We start from the raw sequence: 20,299 nt of genomic DNA, 5'->3' as shown, positions 1-20,299 counted from the left end.
ATGGATGGATGGATGGATGGATGGATAGATGGATGGATGGATGATGGATGAGTAGATGGATGAGTAGATAGGTAGGTGGATGAATGGATGGATGGATGGATGATGGATGAGTAGATGGATGGATGGATGAGTAGATAGGTGGATGGATGAGTAGATGGATGGGTGGATGGATGGATGGATGGATAAATGAGTAGATAGGTGGATGGATAGTTGGATGGATGGATGGATGGATGGATAGATGAATGAGTAGATAGGTGGATTGATGGATGGATAGGGGATGGATGGATGGATGGATAGATGAATGAGTAGATAGGTGGATGGATGGATGATGGATGAGTAGATGGATGGATGGATGAGTAGATGGATGGATGGGTGAATGAGTAGATAGGTGGACTGATGGATGGATGGATGGATAGATAGATGAATGAGTAGATAGGTGGATTGATGGATGGATGGTGGATGGATGGATGATGGATGGATGGATGAGTAGATAGGTGGATGGATAGTTGGATGGATGGATGGATGGATGGATGGATGGATGGATGCATTGATAACCAACTCCAAAATGAAGTAACAAACAGCAGCATTTAACGAAATTTTATTTATTTTTTTATTAGTTAACTTGTACATACCGAAAATAAATTATTCACAAGAATGAATTTGAAAGAGAGCGAGTTTGATTGTTTCATCAGCTGTAAAGCTGTATTAATTATCACACTACTGAACAGTGTACATCAGTTAGTGAAGTTAGTAGTGGTGCTACATTTAGTACCTCAACACTGCTAACACACACACACACACACACACACACACACACACTGAACATGACAAACCCTTCAAGATGAACACACAGTCTATGTCCCTAATACACACACATTCATGACGGTTATAAATAGTAGACGCCACTATGGGGAGGAAGATCGAGTTTCATTGTAGAGACTGAAGTGTGAAACACACCCAGTGTCTGTCTCTCTCTCTGTCTGTCTCTCTCTGTCTCTCTCGGAGCGAGTGATACAGGCAGAGAGGGGCTTCCTCGCTCAGAATAGAGCTCATCTCAGCAGTCAGCTCGTTCCCAAACACACTTCACCTACTCAGCACATACAGCAGCAAACAAACACAGCCCTCTTTCTCTCGCTCTATAAATACATTTACAGTAGTGACTGCAGATGCTCTAAGCATCTCACACACACACGGTCTGTTTTCACACATGTTGTGTCCAAATTCCTCAATCCTTCACCTGCTGACCACACACACACATTCAGCAGATACGGCCAAACACACTCTTTAATGATGATGTAAACTCTATTGACTATATTGACTTTCTTAATACATGTTCCTGGTCTTATTGTGAATGATTCCTCAGTGTCGTTATTCTTTAAAAATAATTGGTTAATGTTACCCAGCAGTCAGACAGATATTTTGTCTCTTCTGCTCACCAAGGCTGCATTTATTTGATCAAAAATACAGTAAAAACTGTAAAATTGTGAAATATTATTACAATGTAAAATAACTGTGAATATATAGTAAAGTGTAATTTATTCCTGTGATCAAATCTGAATTTTCAGCATCATTACTCCAGTCTTCAGTGTCACATGATCCTTCAGAAATCATTCTAATATGCTGATTTGCTGCTCAAGAAACATTATCAATGTTGAAATCAGTTGTGCTGCTTCAGATTTTTGTTGAAATCGTAATGCATTTTCCCCCAGTATTCTTTGATGAATAATTAAACACACTTTTACGCTCATGCAATGTCTGATTCTCATGCATAGTCGACGAAAACCAAACCACACTGAGATGAAATGCCACTCATCACCTTTATCCTCACGTCACACACACACACACTCATCACACACTATTAAACCGTCTCGCTCAGCTCATCTTCTGCTCCGCGATGTTTCCAATCACAGCGTCATCCTCCTGTTGTTGCGTTCTCATAATTCAAGTCTTCAGTGGTCTGGCATCTCCAACCACACATTAATCACATCAACAAAAGACTCTGGTCAGAGGTTTAGATTAGAGGATTCTGGAGCTATTTATAGACGGAAGGATTTTGTCGGCACAAAAGCCCTTCGGGAGCTGATACTAAATGGCCTTTGTGGAATTAAAATTGCCATTCGATGTGCATTTTTCTGAGGGAACGTTAAAGAGCAGAGGTTGCTCTTTCACAGCTCAGGAGTTCTCATTGCAGTATCAGCTTTGGCTGAGATGTTTCTCCCAAAGTGTATCCCAGCTAACAGGGAACGTTCTCAGATGGTGTGTGTTCTGTTGATTGGGAGCAGTCTGTTTTTGTAATGTCATTGGTTTTCAGTGTGGAAACAGTAGGAAAAAGAAAAGCAAAGGAAGGAAACAGGGAGGAGGTCATGATTGTTCTGATGAGTAACAGACGGAAAAATAGAGCTCATCTTTGGATGATTTGGTTTAACCCAAACCAAATGTTGGGATCAAGTCCAATGGCAGATTCAACTCCAGAGTCTAATAAGCATATCTCTGCTTTAGTATGCGAAACGCTTCTATAGCTGCACAAACTCAAACTGTGTATCGCTGCATCATGAAATGTTTAATACTGCATTTCACGCAAGTGCCTTCATGTCAGTTAGTTCATCATGCATATATCAATTGTTTCTCCTAAACAGTAATAAGTCTTCCAAGAAGTTTCTCCTGATAGAAGACTACAGTAATCTCACATGTTTTAGAAGAGATCTCAACAACATCTCAAACTGGGCTGCAATCAAAAGTCAAAGATCTCATTATGAACTTTTCTCATCAAATATCAAATTATCTATCCATATTCATTTCATAGCTCTATACTCTCAGGGCCCGTTCACACCAAAAACTGTAATGATGTAACTATGCTGGGTTAAAAACAACCCAAGTTGGGTTGAAAATGGACAAACACAGCAATTGGGCTGTTTCAATCCAGAGGTTGGGTTAAATGTTTGCCATTCTGAGCAGTTTTATTTAACTCAACTATTGTTTAAAAATGACTATATGGCTGGCTTAAAATGAACCCAAAAACAACCCAAAAATAACCCAAATTTAACTCTGGGTTAAAACAACCTATTTGTTGGGTTAAAACAACCCAAATGCTGGGATAAAACAACCCAAACTCTGGGTTAAAACAACCCAAAAGCTGGGATAAAACAACCCAAACTCTGGGTTAAAACAATTCATTCGCTGGAATAAAACAACCCAAACTCTGGGTTAAAACAATTCATTCGCTGGAATAAAACAACCCAAACTCTGGGTTAAAACAACCTAAACTCTGGGATAAAACAACCCAAACACTGGGATAAAACAACCTAAACTCTGGGATAAAACAACCCAAACTCTGGGTTAAAACAACCTATTCGTTGGGTTAAAACAACCCAAATGCTGGGATAAAACAACCCAAACTCTGGGTTAAAACAACCCAAACGCTGGGATAAAACAACCCAAACTCTGGGTTAAAACAACCCAAACTCTGGGTTAAAACAACCCAAACGCTGGGATAAAACAACCCAAACTCTGGGTTAAAACAATTCATTTGCTGGAATAAAACAACCCAAACTCTGGGTTAAAACAACCTAAACTCTGGGATAAAACAACCCAAACTCTGGGTTAAAACAACCCAAACGCTGGGATAAAACAACCTAAACTCTGGGATAAAACAACCCAAACTCTGGGTTAAAACAATTCATTCGCTGGGATAAAACAACCCAAACTCTGGGTTAAAACAATTCATTCGCTGGAATAAAACAACCCAAACTCTGGGTTAAAACAACCTAAACTCTGGGATAAAACAACCCAAACACTGGGATAAAACAACCTAAACTCTGGGATAAAACAACCCAAACTCTGGGATAAAACAACCCAAACTCTGGGTTAAAACAACCTATTCGTTGGGTTAAAACAACCCAAATGCTGGGATAAAACAACCCAAACTCTGGGATAAAACAACCCAAACTCTGGGTTAAAACAACCTATTCGTTGGGTTAAAACAACCCAAATGCTGGGATAAAACAACCCAAACTCTGGGTTAAAACAACCCAAACGCTGGGATAAAACAACCCAAACTCTGGGTTAAAACAACCCAAACTCTGGGTTAAAACAACCCAAATGCTGGGATAAAACAACCCAAACTCTGGGTTAAAACAATTCATTTGCTGGAATAAAACAACCCAAACTCTGGGTTAAAACAACCTAAACTCTGGGATAAAACAACCCAAACTCTGGGTTAAAACAACCAAACGCTGGGATAAAACAACCTAAACTCTGGGATAAAACAACCCAAACTCTGGGTTAAAACAATTCATTCGCTGGGATAAAACAACCCAAACTCTGGGTTAAAACAATCCATTCACTGGGATAAAACAACCCAAACTCTGGGTTAAAACAACCTAAACTCTGGGATAAAACAACCCAAACTCTGGGTTAAAACAACCCAAACGCTGGGATAAAACAACCCAAACTCTGGGTTAAAACAACCCAAACGCTGGGATAAAACAACCTAAACTCTGGGTTAAAACAACCTATTCGTTGGGTTAAAACAACCCAAATGCTGGGATAAAACAACCCAAACTCTGGGTTAAAACAACCCAAACGCTGGGTTAAAACAATCCATTCGCTGGGATAAAACAACCTAAACTCTGGGATAAAACAACCCAAACTCGGGGTTAAAACAACCCAAACACTGGGATAAAACAGCCTAAACTCTGGGATAAAACAACCCAAACTCTGGGTTAAAACAATCCATTCGCTGGGATAAAACAACCTAAACTCTGGGATAAAACAACCCAAACTCGGGGTTAAAACAATCCATTCACTCGGATAAAACAACCCAAACACTGGGATAAAACAACCTAAACTCTGGGATAAAACAACCCAAACTCTGGGATAAAACAACCTATTCGTTGGATTAAAACAACCCAAATGCTGGGATAAAACAACACAAACTCTGGGTTAAAACAACCCAAACGCTGGGATAAAACAACCCAAACTCTGGGTTAAAACAACCCAAACGCTGGGATAAAACAACCTAAACTCTGGGATAAAACAACCCAAACTCTGGGTTAAAACAATTCATTCGCTGGGATAAAACAACCCAAACTCTGGGTTAAAACAACCCAAACTCTGGGATAAAACAACCCAAACTCTGGGTTAAAACAATCCATTCGCTGGGATAAAACAACCTAAACTCTGGGATAAAACAACCCAAATTCGGGGTTAAAACAACCCATACACTGGGATAAAACAACCTAAACTCTGGGATAAAACAACCCAAACTCTGGGTTAAAACAATCCATTCGCTGGGATAAAACTACCTAAACTCTGGGATAAAACAACCCAAACTCGGGGTTAAAACAACCCATACGCTGGGATAAAACAACCCATACGCTGGGATAAAACAACCCAAACACTGGGATAAAACAACCTAAACTCTGGGATAAAACAACCCAAACTCTGGGATAAAACAACCTATTCGTTGGGTTAAAACAACCCAAATGCTGGGATAAAACAACCCAAACTCTGGGTTAAAACAACCCAAACGCTGGGATAAAACAACCCAAACTCTGGGTTAAAACAATTCATTCGCTGGGATAAAACAACCCAAACTCTGGGTTAAAACAACCTAAACTCTGGGATAAAACAACCCAAACTCTGGGTTAAAACAACCCAAACGCTGGGATAAAACAACCTAAACTCTGGGATAAAACAACCCAAACTCTGGGTTAAAACAATTCATTCGCTGGGATAAAACAACCCAAACTCTGGGTTAAAACAACCTAAACTCTGGGATAAAACAACCCAAACTCTGGGTTAAAACAATCCATTCGCTGGGATAAAACAACCTAAACTCTGGGTTAAAACGACCCAAACACTGGGATAAAACAACCTAAACTCTGGGATAAAACAACCCAAACTCTGGGTTAAAGCAATCCATTCGCTGGGATAAAACAACCTAAACTCTGGGATAAAACAACCCAAACTCGGGTTAAAACAACCCATACGCTGGGATAAAACAACCCAAACACTGGGATAAAACAACCTAAACTCTGGGATAAAACAACCCAAACTCTGGGTTAAAACAATCCATTCGCTGGGATAAAACAACCTAAACTCTGGGATAAAACAACCCAAGCTCTGGGTTAAAACAATCCATTCGCTGGGATAAAACAACCCAAACTCTGGGATAAAACAACCCAAACTCTGGGTTAAAACAATCCATTCGCTGGGATAAAACAACCCAAACTCTGGGATAAAACAACCCAAACTCGGGGTTAAAACAATCCATTCGCTGGGATAAAACAACCCAAACTCTGGGATAAAACAACCCAAACTCGGGGTTAAAACAACCCAAACACTGGGTTAAAACAACCCAAACACTGGGTTAAAACAACCCAAACATTGGGATAAAACAACCTAAACTCTGGTATAAAACAACCCAAACTCTGGGTTAAAACAATCCATTCGCTGGGATAAAACAACCCAAACTCTGGGTTAAAACAATCCATTCGCTGGGATAAAACAACCTAAACTCTGGGATAAAACAACCCAAACTCGGGGTTAAAACAACCCAAACACTGGGTTAAAACAACCCAAACACTGGGATAAAACAACCTAAACTCTGGGATAAAACAACCCAAACTCTGGGTTAAAACAATCCATTCGCTGGGATAAAACAACCTAAACTCTGGGATAAAACAACCCAAACTCGGGGTTAAAACAATCCATTCACTGGGATAAAACAACCTAAACTCTGGGATAAAACAACCCAAACTCTGGGTTAAAACAATCCATTCGCTGGGATAAAACAACCTAAACTCTGGGATAAAACAACCCAAACTCGGGGTTAAAACAACCCATACGCTGGGATAAAACAACCCAAACTAAACTCTGGGTTAAAACAACCCAAATTCTGGGATAAAACAACCCAAACTCTGGGTTAAAACAATTCATTCGCTGGAATAAAACAACCCAAACTCTGGGTTAAAACAACCTAAACTCTGGGATAAAACAACCCAAACGCTGGGATAAAACAACCTAAACTATGGGATAAAACAACCCAAACTCTGGGTTAAAACAATTCATTCGCTGGGATAAAACAACCCAAACTCTGGGTTAAAACAACCTAAACTCTGGGATAAAACAACCCAAACTCTGGGTTAAAACAATCCATTCGCTGGGATAAAACAACCCAAACTCTGGGTTAAAACAATCCATTCGCTGGGATAAAACAACCTAAACTCTGGGTTAAAACAACCCAAACACTGGGATAAAACAACCTAAACTCTGGGATAAAACAACCCAAACTCTGGGTTAAAACAATCCATTCGCTGGGATAAAACAACCTAAACTCTGGGATAAAACAACCCAAACTCGGGGTTAAAACAACCCATACGCTGGGATAAAACAACCCAAACACTGGGATAAAACAACCTAAACTCTGGGATAAAACAACCCAAACTCTGGGTTAAAACAATCCATTCGCTGGGATAAAACAACCCAAACTCTGGGATAAAACAACCCAAACTCTGGGATAAAACAACCCAAACTCTGGGTTAAAACAATCCATTCGCTGGGATAAAACAACCCAAACTCTGGGATAAAACAACCCAAACTCGGGGTTAAAACAATCCATTCGCTGGGATAAAACAACCCAAACTCTGGGATAAAACAACCCAAACTCGGGTTAAAACAACCCAAACACTGGGTTAAAACAACCCAAACACTGGGTTAAAACAGCCCAAACATTGGGATAAAACAACCTAAACTCTGGGATAAAACAACCCAAACTCTGGGTTAAAACAATCCATTCGCTGGGATAAAACAACCCAAACTCTGGGTTAAAACAATCCATTCGCTGGGATAAAACAACCTAAACTCTGGGATAAAACAACCCAAACTCGGGGTTAAAACAACCCAAACACTGGGTTAAAACAACCCAAACACTGGGATAAAACAACCTAAACTCTGGGATAAAACAACCCAAACTCTGGGTTAAAACAATCCATTCGCTGGGATAAAACAACCTAAACTCTGGAATAAAACAACCCAAACTCGGGGTTAAAACAATCCATTCACTGGGATAAAACAACCTAAACTCTGGGATAAAACAACCCAAACTCTGGGTTAAAACAATCCATGCGCTGGGATAAAACAACCTAAACTCTGGGATAAAACAACCCAAACTCGGGGTTAAAACAACCCATGCGCTGGGATAAAACAACCTAAACTCTGGGTTAAAACAACCCAAATTCTGGGATAAAACAACCCAAACTCTGGGTTAAAACAATTCATTCGCTGGGATAAAACAACCCAAACGCTGGGTTAAAACAACCCAAACGCTGGGATAAAACAACCCAAACGCTGGGATAAAACAACCCAAACTCTGGGATAAAACAACTCAAACTCTGGGTTAAATCAATCCATTCGCTGGGTTAAAACAACCCAAACGCTGGGATAAAACAACCCAAACTCTGGGTTAAAACAATTCATTCGCTGGAATAAAACAACCCAAACTCTGGGTTAAAACAACCTAAACTCTGGGATAAAACAACCCAAACTCTGGGTTAAAACAACCCAAACGCTGGGATAAAACAACCTAAACTCTGGGATAAAACAACCCAAACTCTGGGTTAAAACAATTCATTCGCTGGGATAAAACAACCCAAACTCTGGGTTAAAACAATCCATTCGCTGGGATAAAACAACCTAAACTCTGGGTTAAAACAACCCAAACACTGGGATAAAACAACCTAAACTCTGGGATAAAACAACCCAAACTCTGGGTTAAAACAATCCATTCGCTGGGATAAAACAACCTAAACTCTGGGATAAAACAACCCAAACTCGGGGTTAAAACAACCCATACGCTGGGATAAAACAACCCAAACACTGGGATAAAACAACCTAAACGCTGGGATAAAACAACCCAAACTCTGGGTTAAAACAATCCATTCGCTGGGATAAAACAACCTAAACTCTGGGATAAAACAACCAAAACTCTGGGTTAAAACAATCCATTCGCTGGGATAAAACAACCCAAAATCTGGGATAAAACAACCCAAACTCTGGGTTAAAACAATCCATTCGCTGGGATAAAACAACCCAAACTCTGGGATAAAACAACCCAAACTCGGGGTTAAAACAACCCAAACACTGGGTTAAAACAACCCAAACATTGGGATAAAACAACCTAAACTCTGGGATAAAACAACCCAAACTCTGGGTTAAAACAATCCACTCGCTGGGATAAAACAACCCAAACTCTGGGTTAAAACAATCCATTCGCTGGGATAAAACAACCTAAACTCTGGGATAAAACAACCCAAACTCGGGGTTAAAACAACCCAAACACTGGGTTAAAACAACCCAAACACTGGGATAAAACAACCTAAACTCTGGGATAAAACAACCCAAACTCTGGGTTAAAACAATCCATTCGCTGGGATAAAACAACCTAAACTCTGGGATAAAACAACCCAAACTCGGGGTTAAAACAACCCATACGCTGGGATAAAACAACCTAAACTCTGGGTTAAAACAACCCAAATTCTGGGATAAAACAACCCAAACTCTGGGTTAAAACAATTCATTCGCTGGGATAAAACAACCCAAACGCTGGGTTAAAACAACCCAAACGCTGGGATAAAACAACCTAAACTCTGGGATAAAACAACCCAAACTCTGGGTTAAAACAACCTAAATGCTGGGTTAAATCAATCCATTCGCTGGGTTAAAACAACCCAACCACTGGGTTTTTACATTTTCAACCCAACTTGGGTTGTTTTTAACCCAGCACTTTTTTAGACTGTAGTGTCCACACCTGCAGATGATATCATTCTGTTTATTATAAGCAAGCTGCGGTTTTGTTGTCTGCCTCTTTAAATATTTAGTTATTGCTCATGGTGTGAACAGGACTTTACACAAAAAAAATAAAATAAAGATTACAAGAAAACATTCAGTCTTTCTACTTTGAAATTTCACGTTTAATCCAATGTGTTACTTGCCGTTTCTTTGTAATTATTTGTGAAATTTACTAGCGGTTTCTGAGTGAAAACTGTTTAATCCTGTATATTTGATTACTATAGTAATTCATTTGTTTCTTTCTCTTAAAAGATTTTTAAGACAAACATCTGAGACAACATTGATACATAACTGAAACATATAAAAGTGAAAGAAAAAGCAATACACTAAAAAAAAAATTGGTGTGGAAACAACTTTCACTCAGACATTGTTAGTAAATTTCACAAATAATTACAAAGAAATGGCAAGTAACACAGTTTCCATTTGTTTCAGTTTACCCGCTTGAAGTGTTTCTGTGTTTAACCGTTACAGACAGTGAAGGCAAAAGAAAAACAAGATTTAAATCTGTCTGAGCTGTCACTGCTCTATCTAAACGTGAACATTCCTGCCCTTTGGGACACAAAGCGAGCATCCTTTAAGAGACAGAGATAGAGATTTTTCTAGCTGGTGACTTCGGCCGGTCTGTTTCCAGGTGCTGAGGCCCGGGTCGGGCGACATGGAAGCATTCAGTTGTTCTTGCTGCCTGACTGGACAAACACAAGAACCTGGAGCCACGTCAAACACAACAGATCCCTACAGCCCAACTCCGGCCCTCCGGTTGCCGTGGGAGCGTCCGGAATCCATCTGATTGGCTACGCTGTGACTCCAGAAGCACGCTGTGCCTGGAATGTCGCTCATCGCCTACACAAAAATTTTCCTGAAAACACACACAAAACCACAGCACCGAACTGATGTACGCACAGTTGTCCCAAAAAAACATGTGGGCACTTCTCAGCTAACAAAAACATGGGTAACACTTTTCTTAAAGCCTTTAAATATAATGCATTCTAAAAGTATTTTTAATGCACCTTGTAATGCACTGTGTGATCTCATAATTGTTATAATACATTATAATACATTATAATACTTATGTCATGCCTTCAGAAATTATAATGCATTAAAACAATTTTGTAACAAGGAATCTACAAATATTATCATGCATTTTTACAATCGTTTATGAAAAGATATAGTGCATTATAGCGTACATTATGAATACCTTTATAATGCATTATACATAAAGGCTTTAAAGAATTAGTTCACTTCAGAATTCAAATTTCCTGATAATTTACTCACCCCCATGTCATCCAATATGTTTATGTCTTTCTTTCTTCAGCCGAAAAGAAATGAAGGTTTTTGAGGAAAACATTCCAGGATTTTTCTCCATATAGTGGACTTCACTGGGGTTCAACGGGTTGAAGGTCCAAATGTCAGTTTCAGTGCAGCTTAAAGAGCTCTACATGATCCCAGACGAGGAATAAGAGTCTTATCTAGAGAAACCATCGCTCATTTTCTAAAAAAAATAAAAAATTATATACTTTTTAACCACAAATGCTCATCTTGCACCTGGAATGTTTTCCTCAAAAACCTTCATTTCTTTTCGGCTGAAGAAAGAAAGACATGAACATCTTGGATGACATGGGGGTGGGTAAATTATCAGGAAATTTGAATTCTGAAGGGAACTAATCCTAAGTAAGAACTTTTTGTTAACACATTCAAAACATTCAAACGCCCAGTTTTTTTAAAAAAAGTTTTAAAAACATTTTGTTGTTATGTGAACATTGCATTTTATCATTCTTCAAACATTATGAGAATATTACGTTTGAATGTTTTCTGAACGTTCTGAAAAAACGTCACACGTTTCAGAAAATGCGTTGCATAAACAATGTATAAATGTTTTTGTGCTAACGTTTTGAGAACATTATTAAAGACCAGATAACGCTGAACGAACATTCTATTAACATTACTGGAAGAACATTTGTTCATAGCTTTGAAGGAACTTTGCCAGAATGTTCTGAGAAAGTCCCTGTTTGCTGAGTTAAGTCATGCTTAAAAATATCTCATTGCATTTCAAAATCAAGAGTCTGAACTAAAGTGTGTGTTTCCATATTTAAACTGTTTAACATAAGCAGCGTGTGCTTAGATCAAGTCAGATCACTCAGTAGCTAACACAGGCTTTTCTTTTCATTAACGTCTCACTTGATCTCACTGAATCATCTGGAGTCTGTCCAACAGAGAGGAACATTTTCTAGAGCGAATATCACAGTTTCATCATTCCGACTTCTCTTCCTGACTGGAAGCCATAAAAACAGCTGGAAGTGCTTATGATTTTAATTTAGTTAAGTGCAAATATTCAATTTGGCCACAAGAATGAAGATCTGACCTGGAATGAAGCCATGCATTCAGTTTGCGTCTCTGAAGGGCAGCAGGGGTGGGGTATCTGGGCATTTGACGAGGGATATGTTCGGAATAGCAAACTACTCATACTATTTTTGCAGTGTACTGTACACAGTTTGTGTCTGTTATGCATGCATGGAATTCCCGGATGATCTATGTTGACAAAATGTGTAGAACATGATACTGTATTTCACAATACAATGTGCGTGACTTGATGTTCCATTTGCAAAAGTTGCATTGTCATACTTTAAATTGCATTAAAATGCAAAATGGCACTAATCATATAATGTATTGTAATAATATGGCATAATGTATGAGAGTTTATTGTTGCATAATGTGTTCTGTATCACATACCATTACAGTAATCAGTAATTCAAGCATAATCAGTAAGATTTTTAAATTAATCTGGAAAAAAAGGTATTTTATGCTCACTGAGGCAGCATTTATTTGATCAAAAATACAGTAAAATAAACTAAAATGTGAAATATTATTGCAATCTAAAATAACTGTTTTCTATATGAATATATAGTAAAGTGTAATTTATTCTTGTGATCAAAGCTGAATTTTCAGCATCATTACTCCAGTTTTCAGTGTCACATGATCCTTCAGAAATCATCCTAATATGATGATTTGATACTCAAGAAACATTTCTGATTATTATCAATGTTGAAAACAGCTTCAGATTTTTTTAATTTTTAAGTATTCTTTGATGAATAGAAAGTTCAAAAGAACAGCAATTATGTCTTTACTGTCACTTTTGATCAATTTAATGTATCCTTGATGAATAAAAGTATTATTTCTTTCAAAACAAAAGATAACAAATTATATTTACAGTAAATTAGATATGAAAAATTCTTATTGGCTGTGATTTTGTTGTGTCATGCAGCATTTTTAACTTTCAGCGAGGAACAGAATCCTGAGAACGTGTTGTGTCACGTCTGGTTTGGACATGCTGTTAACATGTGGAATCAGAAGGAATCTGTTTACTTTTAATGTTAAATCAGGCTAGAAATATGTTGCAGAAGTCTAACAAAGATTTTGCACAGTAAAGATCCTCGTCAGCTAGACAAGAACTCGAATTCACAAACCCACAATCACACATATTCTCCCATGAATGATGGATTTTATAGTCAATGAATTTGGAGCAGCTGAAGGTCACAAACCTTCATGTATCATTTGATTCAAATGTCACCGGAGAAAATCCACCTACTCTACGTTCGATAGAAAGATAGAAATGTGTGAGACTTGGCGAAGATCCAGCATGTTCCTCCTGAGAGACAAAACTGGCCAGAGAAAATAAACACAGGGCGAGTGAAACGCTTCGCAAACAAGAACAAATGTAGGGCGGGGCTTGTTTTTGTCTGTGGGGAAGGTTGTGGTTTGCTATTGGTGGATCTCATGTGAGTGACAGGTTGCCCCGCCCTCATCATCAGAGAAGAGAAGAGATGCTGCAAGAGGGAGAAAATATTCTGATTCAAGATTATGAGGAACATGAATTTAAAACAATATTGATGTGCACTAAAAAAATCATTTAGAATAAATGAAACGGGAATTTGGTGACTTTAAATGTGTGTGTCTGAGAGATTTTTCTCCACATCCACAGTATTGTCCACTACGAAATGAATCAAACAGGACTGAAAGCCTCAGTGGTGAAGCAGATGTAATGGCTAATGTGTGAGAGGAAGATGAGAGCGGAGAAGAAAGATGAGTGGAGCGAGAACTAAACGCACTCAATTACAGGATCATAGAAAACTCACTAAGCAGAAGAGAGCAAATCCCTCAGAATGACTGCAAGAGTCTGAGCTGCTTGTGTGTGTGTGTGTGTGTGTGTGTGTCTGAGGTTATGATGAGCCCCTGAAAAATCGGGCCTTTCACGCCCAAGCATGGCAGGAAAATCTGCAGTGGATGACAGGAATTTTCATTCTTGCAAGCTCTCTAAAACTGCCCGTCTGTCTCTAACTCACTTTTTAAATTTACGTGGCTTTTTGGTCTGTTAAAAGTATTTACATTGCCAAAGCATTGGTAACATTAAAGTTCCCTTGTGCTATTTTAAGGTTCCTAATTTTGTTTCGGAGTCTCCTGCAATAGGTTTATATCCATCCAAGGTCATAAAACACTTTGTCTCACAATATCCACTGCAGCATCAGCTCTTTTCTCACAGTGTCTGAAACAGTTTTATCAAAGATTCTGTCTCTCTAAACCCCGCCTTTCTGAGAGCCTCCTCTGATCTGATTGGTCAAACGTTTGTGATAGGTTGACTGCTTACAGCATGTGTCGGAAACTAAGCTCTTCCTCAGCACTTGATACACAGTGATATGAACAGTAACGTTGGCGTTTGTATAACCGTATCAATCTCATTAAAAGAGGATTTGCTCTGGCAGCAGAAAACTACCCAGCAAGTTGGGCAAACATTTAACCCATTCGCTGAGTTAAAACAACCCAATCGTTTGATTAAAACAACCCAACCGCTGGTTTAAATCAACACATTCGCTGGTTTAACACAACCCAATCGCTGGGTTAAAACAACCCATTCGTTGGTTTAACACAACCCAAATGCTGGGTTAAAATAACCCAATCGCTGGTTTAACACAACCCAATTGCTGGGTTAACACAACCCAATCGCTGGGTTAAAACAACCCAATCGCTGATTAAAACAACCCATTCGCTGGTTTAACACAACCCAATCGCTGGGTTAAAACAACCCATTCGCTGGTTTAACACAACCCAATCACTGGGTTAAAACAACCCAATCGCTTGATTAAAACAACCCATTCGTTGGTTTAACACAACCCAAATGCTGGGTTAAAATAACCCAATCGCTGGTTTAACACAACCCAACCGCTGATTTTAAAAAAACCCTTCGCTGGTTTAACACAACCCAATTGCTGGGTTAACACAACCCAATCGCTGGGTTAAAACAACCCAATCGCTTGATTAAAACAACCCATTCGCTGGTTTAACACAACCCAATCGCTGGGTTAAAACAACCCATTCGCTGGTTTAACACAACCCAATCACTGGGTTAAAACAACCCAACCGCTGGTTTAAATCAACCCATTTGCTGGTTTAACACAACCCAATCGCTGGTTTAAAACAACCCATTCGCTGGTTTAAATCAACCCAATTTGCTGGTTTAACACAACCCAATCGCTGGTTTAAAACAACCCAACCGCTGGTTTAAAACAACCCATTCGCTGGTTTAACACAACCCAATCACTGGGTTAAAACAACCCATTCGCTGGTTTAACACAACCCAATCGCTGGGTTAACACAACCCAATCGCTGGGTTAAAACAACCCAATCGCTGGGTTAAAACAACCCAATCGCTGGTTTAACACAACCCAACCGCTGATTTTAAAAAAACCCTTCGCTGGTTTAACACAACCCAATTGCTGGGTAAACACAACCCAATCGCTGGGTTAAAACAACCCAATCGCTTGATTAAAACAACCCATTCGCTGGTTTAACACAACCCAATCGCTGGGTTAAAACAACCCATTCGCTGGTTTAACACAACCCAATCGCTGGGTTAAAACAACCCATTCGCTGGTTTAACACAACCCAATCACTGGGTTAAAACAACCCATTCGCTGGTTTAACACAACCCAATCGCTGGGTTAACACAACCCAATCGCTGGGTTAAAACAACCCAATCGCTGGTTAAAACAACCCATTCGCTGGTTTAACACAACCCAATCGCTGGGTTAAAACAACCCATTCGCTGGTTTAACACAACCCAATCACTGGGTTAAAACAACCCATTCGCTGGTTTAACACAACCCAATCGCTGGGTTAACACAACCCAATCGCTGGGTTAAAACAACCCAATCGCTGGGTTAAAACAACCCATTCGCTGGGTTAAAACAACCCATTCGCTGGTTTAACACCACCCAATTACTGGGTTAAAACAACACATTCGCTGGTTTAACACAACCCAATCGCTGGGTTAACACAACCCAATCGCTGGGTTAAAACAACCCAATCGCTGGGTTAAAACAACCCAATCGCTGGTTTAACACAACCCAACCGCTGATTTTAAAAAAACCCTTCGCTGGTTTAACACAACCCAATTGCTGGGTTAACACAACCCAATCGCTGGGTTAAAACAACCCAATCGCTTGATTAAAACAACCCATTCGCTGGTTTAACACAACCCAATCGCTGGGTTAAAACAACCCATTCGCTGGTTTAACACAACCCAATCGCTGGGTTAAAACAACCCATTCGCTGGTTTAACACAACCCAATCACTGGGTTAAAACAACCCATTCGCTGGTTTAACACAACCCAATCGCTGGGTTAACACAACCCAATCGCTGGGTTAAAACAACCCAATCGCTGGGTTAAAACAACCCATTCGCTGGTTTAACACAACCCAATCGCTGGGTTAAAACAACCCATTCGCTGGTTTAACACAACCCAATCACTGGGTTAAAACAACCCATTCGCTGGTTTAACACAACCCAATTGCTGAGTTAACACAACCCAATCGCTGGGTTAAAACAACCCAATCGCTGGGTTAACACAACCCAATCGCTGGATTAAAACAACCCAACCGCTGGTTTAAGACAACCCAATCGCTGGGTTAAAACAACCCATTCGCTGGTTTAACACAACCCAATTGCTGGGTTAACACAACCCAATCGCTTGATAAAAACAACCCAACCGCTGGTTTAAAACAACCCATTCGCTGGTTTAAGACAACCCAATTGCTGGGTTAAAACAACCCAATTGCCGGGTTAAAACAACCCAATCGCTGGGTTAAAACAACCCATTCGCTGGTTTAACACAACCCAATTGCTGGGTTAAAACAACCTAATTGCTGGGTTAACACAACCCAATCGCTGGGTTAAAACAACCCATTCGCTGGTTTAACACAACCCAATCGCTTCATTAAAACAACCCAACCGCTGGTTTAAAACAACCCATTCGCTGGTTTAACACAACCCAATTGCTGGGTTAAAACAACCTAATTGCTGGGTTAACACAACCCAATCGCTGGTTTAAAACAACCCAACCACCTGGGTTAAAACAAACCAATCGCTGGGTTTGTCAATTTTCAACCCAACTTGGGTTGTTTTTAACCCAGTATTTTTTAAGAACAGTAACGATGGCGTCGGTTTTACCGTCTCAGTCTCATCAAAGTGGATTTGCTTTGGCAGCAGAAAACGGTCTCTTCTCGACATGAACAACATGAACCAAACTCTTCCAGTCTCTGATACGACTACAGAGTTTGAAGGCGGGGCAAAGTAGACACTGTTCAGCCAATGAAGACCATAGGCTAGCATTATGCAAATTTGTAGGTTGCAGGAAGTAAGACTGGAATTACTGATGACTCATTTCAGGAGTTCAGAATCGATTTTTTGGGAGACAGTAACTGCATTTATCTGCACTTTGATCTTTGAAACTTTGCAGACCTTTTACATTCACAAACATCTGTATTACACACTGAAAGGCAATATCCAATATAATATAACTGGGGCACTTTAATTTACAGACACATTTACACACAATTAAAAAAGTTTGATAAAATAATAACACTCACAGAGATTTAGGATCATTAGATGGGAATTAAAGAAGAAAACGATATTAGACATCTACAAAACTTCTAATCAATTCATCATATTTATACTGCCAATTAAATAACAATAGTGGAAGCCGATTTTATTTTCCAAAGTCAAGTCATATTATTTATTATAAAGACCATACTTTTCAAATAACATTTTATTTAGACATAAGCCAAAATATTACTTAATGTAAGTCAATATAATTTTTGATTATAAAATTCTGACTCTGAAATTGTCAAAACATCCATTTGACGCACTGAACGCCCATCTCATCGTAATTCCGAACTCGTAAGTTGGACCTTCCCAGAGGACCTGCGAGCAGCATTACATGCAAACACTGTTCACTCTTGCATCAGTGGCTCTTAAGAGCCTTCTTAAAGGGGATAAAATGCTGATAAGGCATTATGGGTATCACACACACACACACACACACACACACACGCAGGCTCATAAAAACTATATAGCCCCTCTTCCATTAGGGACTCCATCAAGCCTTTTAAAAATGTGCATTAATGTAATTATCACTGATATACTTGTACTCAATTTTAGCTCCAAACACTTGTGTGCAATTACTGAGGTCTCATGGTTTCCCATTTGAACTCTTCATGTCAAAAAGGTTGCTGACCTCTGCATTTCACCTTTTTTACAAGTGATGTCACGTCACTTATGTGAGATTGGTCTGGGCTGCGTTTCCCAAAAGCATTGTAAGCCTAAGTTGATCATAGAGACAACTGGTGGCAATTGTTCTACGATCAACTTAGGCTTATGATGCTTTTGGGAAACGCAGCCCTGTCTGGTCACTAATCCAAGTGTTGACATTTCACATTTTTCCAAAACTGAATTACTTTAGTTTTTTGGAAAATTACTTCCTGAGTACACAAAAAGGTTTTTTTTTTTTTTTTTTTTTTTTTTTAGTGATAATCGTCCACTTAAGTAAACTGTGGATGATCACTGAGTCAAGGAATCAGTCTGATTGGTGAATGAATCATTCTAATTGAACTTATTGAAACGATCAAACCAGTGTTATTTTATACTATTATAGATTTCTGTCATTCCGTTGACAGTCCACAAAACTACCACTTTGACACTTCAAAAAGTTCATAAAGAGACTAAAACGATTCAAAATTTTCAGAAAAGACTTGATCGCTTTATATGATGAACAGATTTAGACTTTTATTCACATATAAACATACAAGAACCAATGAGGTTCATTCTCGTGTTATGCGGCACGTTTGAGCTTCCTCAAGAACCAATGAGGTTCATTCTCGTGTTACACAGCACGTTTGAGCTTCAGCAAGAACCAATGAGGTTCATTCTGGTGTTACGCAGCACGTTTGAGCTTCCGCAAGAACCAATGAGGTTCATTCTCGTGTTACGCAGCACGATTGAGCTTCAGCAAGAACCAATGAGGTTCATTCTCGTGTTACGCGGCACGTTTGAGCTTCAGCAAGAACCAATGAGGTTCATTCTCGTGTTACGCAGCACGTTTGAGCTTCCTCAAGAACCAATGAGGTTCATTCTGGTGTTACGCATCACGTTTGAGCTTCAGCAAGAACCAATGAGGTTCATTCTCGTGTTACGCGGCACGATTGAGCTTCCTCAAGAACCAATGAGGTTCATTCTGGTGTTACGCATCACGTTTGAGCTTCAGCAAGAACCAATGAGGTTCATTCTGGTGTTACGCATCACGTTTGAGCTTCAGCAAGAACCAATGAGGTTCATTCTCGTGTTACGCAGCACGATTGAGCTTCAGCAAGAACCAATGAGGTTCATTCTCGTGTTACGCGGCACGTTTGAGCTTCAGCAAGAACCAATGAGGTTCATTCTCGTGTTACGCGGCACGTTTGAGCTTCCTCAAGAACCAATGAGGTTCATTCTCGTGTTACGTGGCACGTTTGAGCTTCAGCAAGAACCAATGAGGTTCATTCTCGTGTTACGCGGCACGTTTGAGCTTCAGCAAGAACCAATGAGGTTCATTCTGGTGTTACGCATCACGTTTGAGCTTCAGCAAGAACCAATGAGGTTCATTCTCGTGTTACGCAGCACGATTGAGCTTCAGCAAGAACCAATGAGGTTCATTCTCGTGTTACGTGGCACGTTTGAGCTTCAGCAAGAACCAATGAGGTTCATTCTCGTGTTACGCGGCACGTTTGAGCTTCTACAAAACCAGTGAGGATCATTCTAGTGTGTTACACAGGACCAACAACATAAGGATGAGTAAATAATGACATAAATTTCACTTTTAGGTGAACTATTCCCAAACAATCTGCTCTGTCTTACCTTCCAGAATGACCTCTTTGCCTGTTTTCTTCAGGGCCTGTACAGCCTCATCGTGAGTGGCCTCTCTGAGGTCGTACCCGTTCACGGACAAAATCGCATCGCCCACATAAAGAGCCTCCGTCTGGTCTGCTGCCAGCCCTTTGAAGATCTTTGAGATCAGGATGGGCATCTTATTCTCTTTACCACCTGTAAAACAACATACAATTACAAATGTGGTAAATGACAGTAGCC

The 20,299-nt window shown here is 39.6% G+C and overlaps 1 protein-coding gene across 1 annotated transcript in view; it reads right to left on the bottom strand.

The window, feature by feature from the left end:
• Positions 1-20,299, bottom strand: part of snta1 (syntrophin, alpha 1) — a 40,706-nt gene that overhangs the window by 12,562 nt on the left and 7,845 nt on the right. The window contains exon 2 of the mRNA XM_048198638.1: positions 20,069-20,254. Coding sequence (XP_048054595.1) covers positions 20,069-20,254 — 186 coding nt within the window. The remainder of the gene's footprint in view (positions 1-20,068; positions 20,255-20,299) is intronic.

The sequence above is a fragment of the Megalobrama amblycephala genome, linkage group LG8 (genome assembly GCF_018812025.1).
Source record: "Megalobrama amblycephala isolate DHTTF-2021 linkage group LG8, ASM1881202v1, whole genome shotgun sequence".
NCBI lineage: Eukaryota > Metazoa > Chordata > Actinopteri > Cypriniformes > Xenocyprididae > Megalobrama > Megalobrama amblycephala.
Note: the sequence above shows the minus strand (reverse complement) of the source record. Positions and strands in the feature narration are given on the sequence as shown.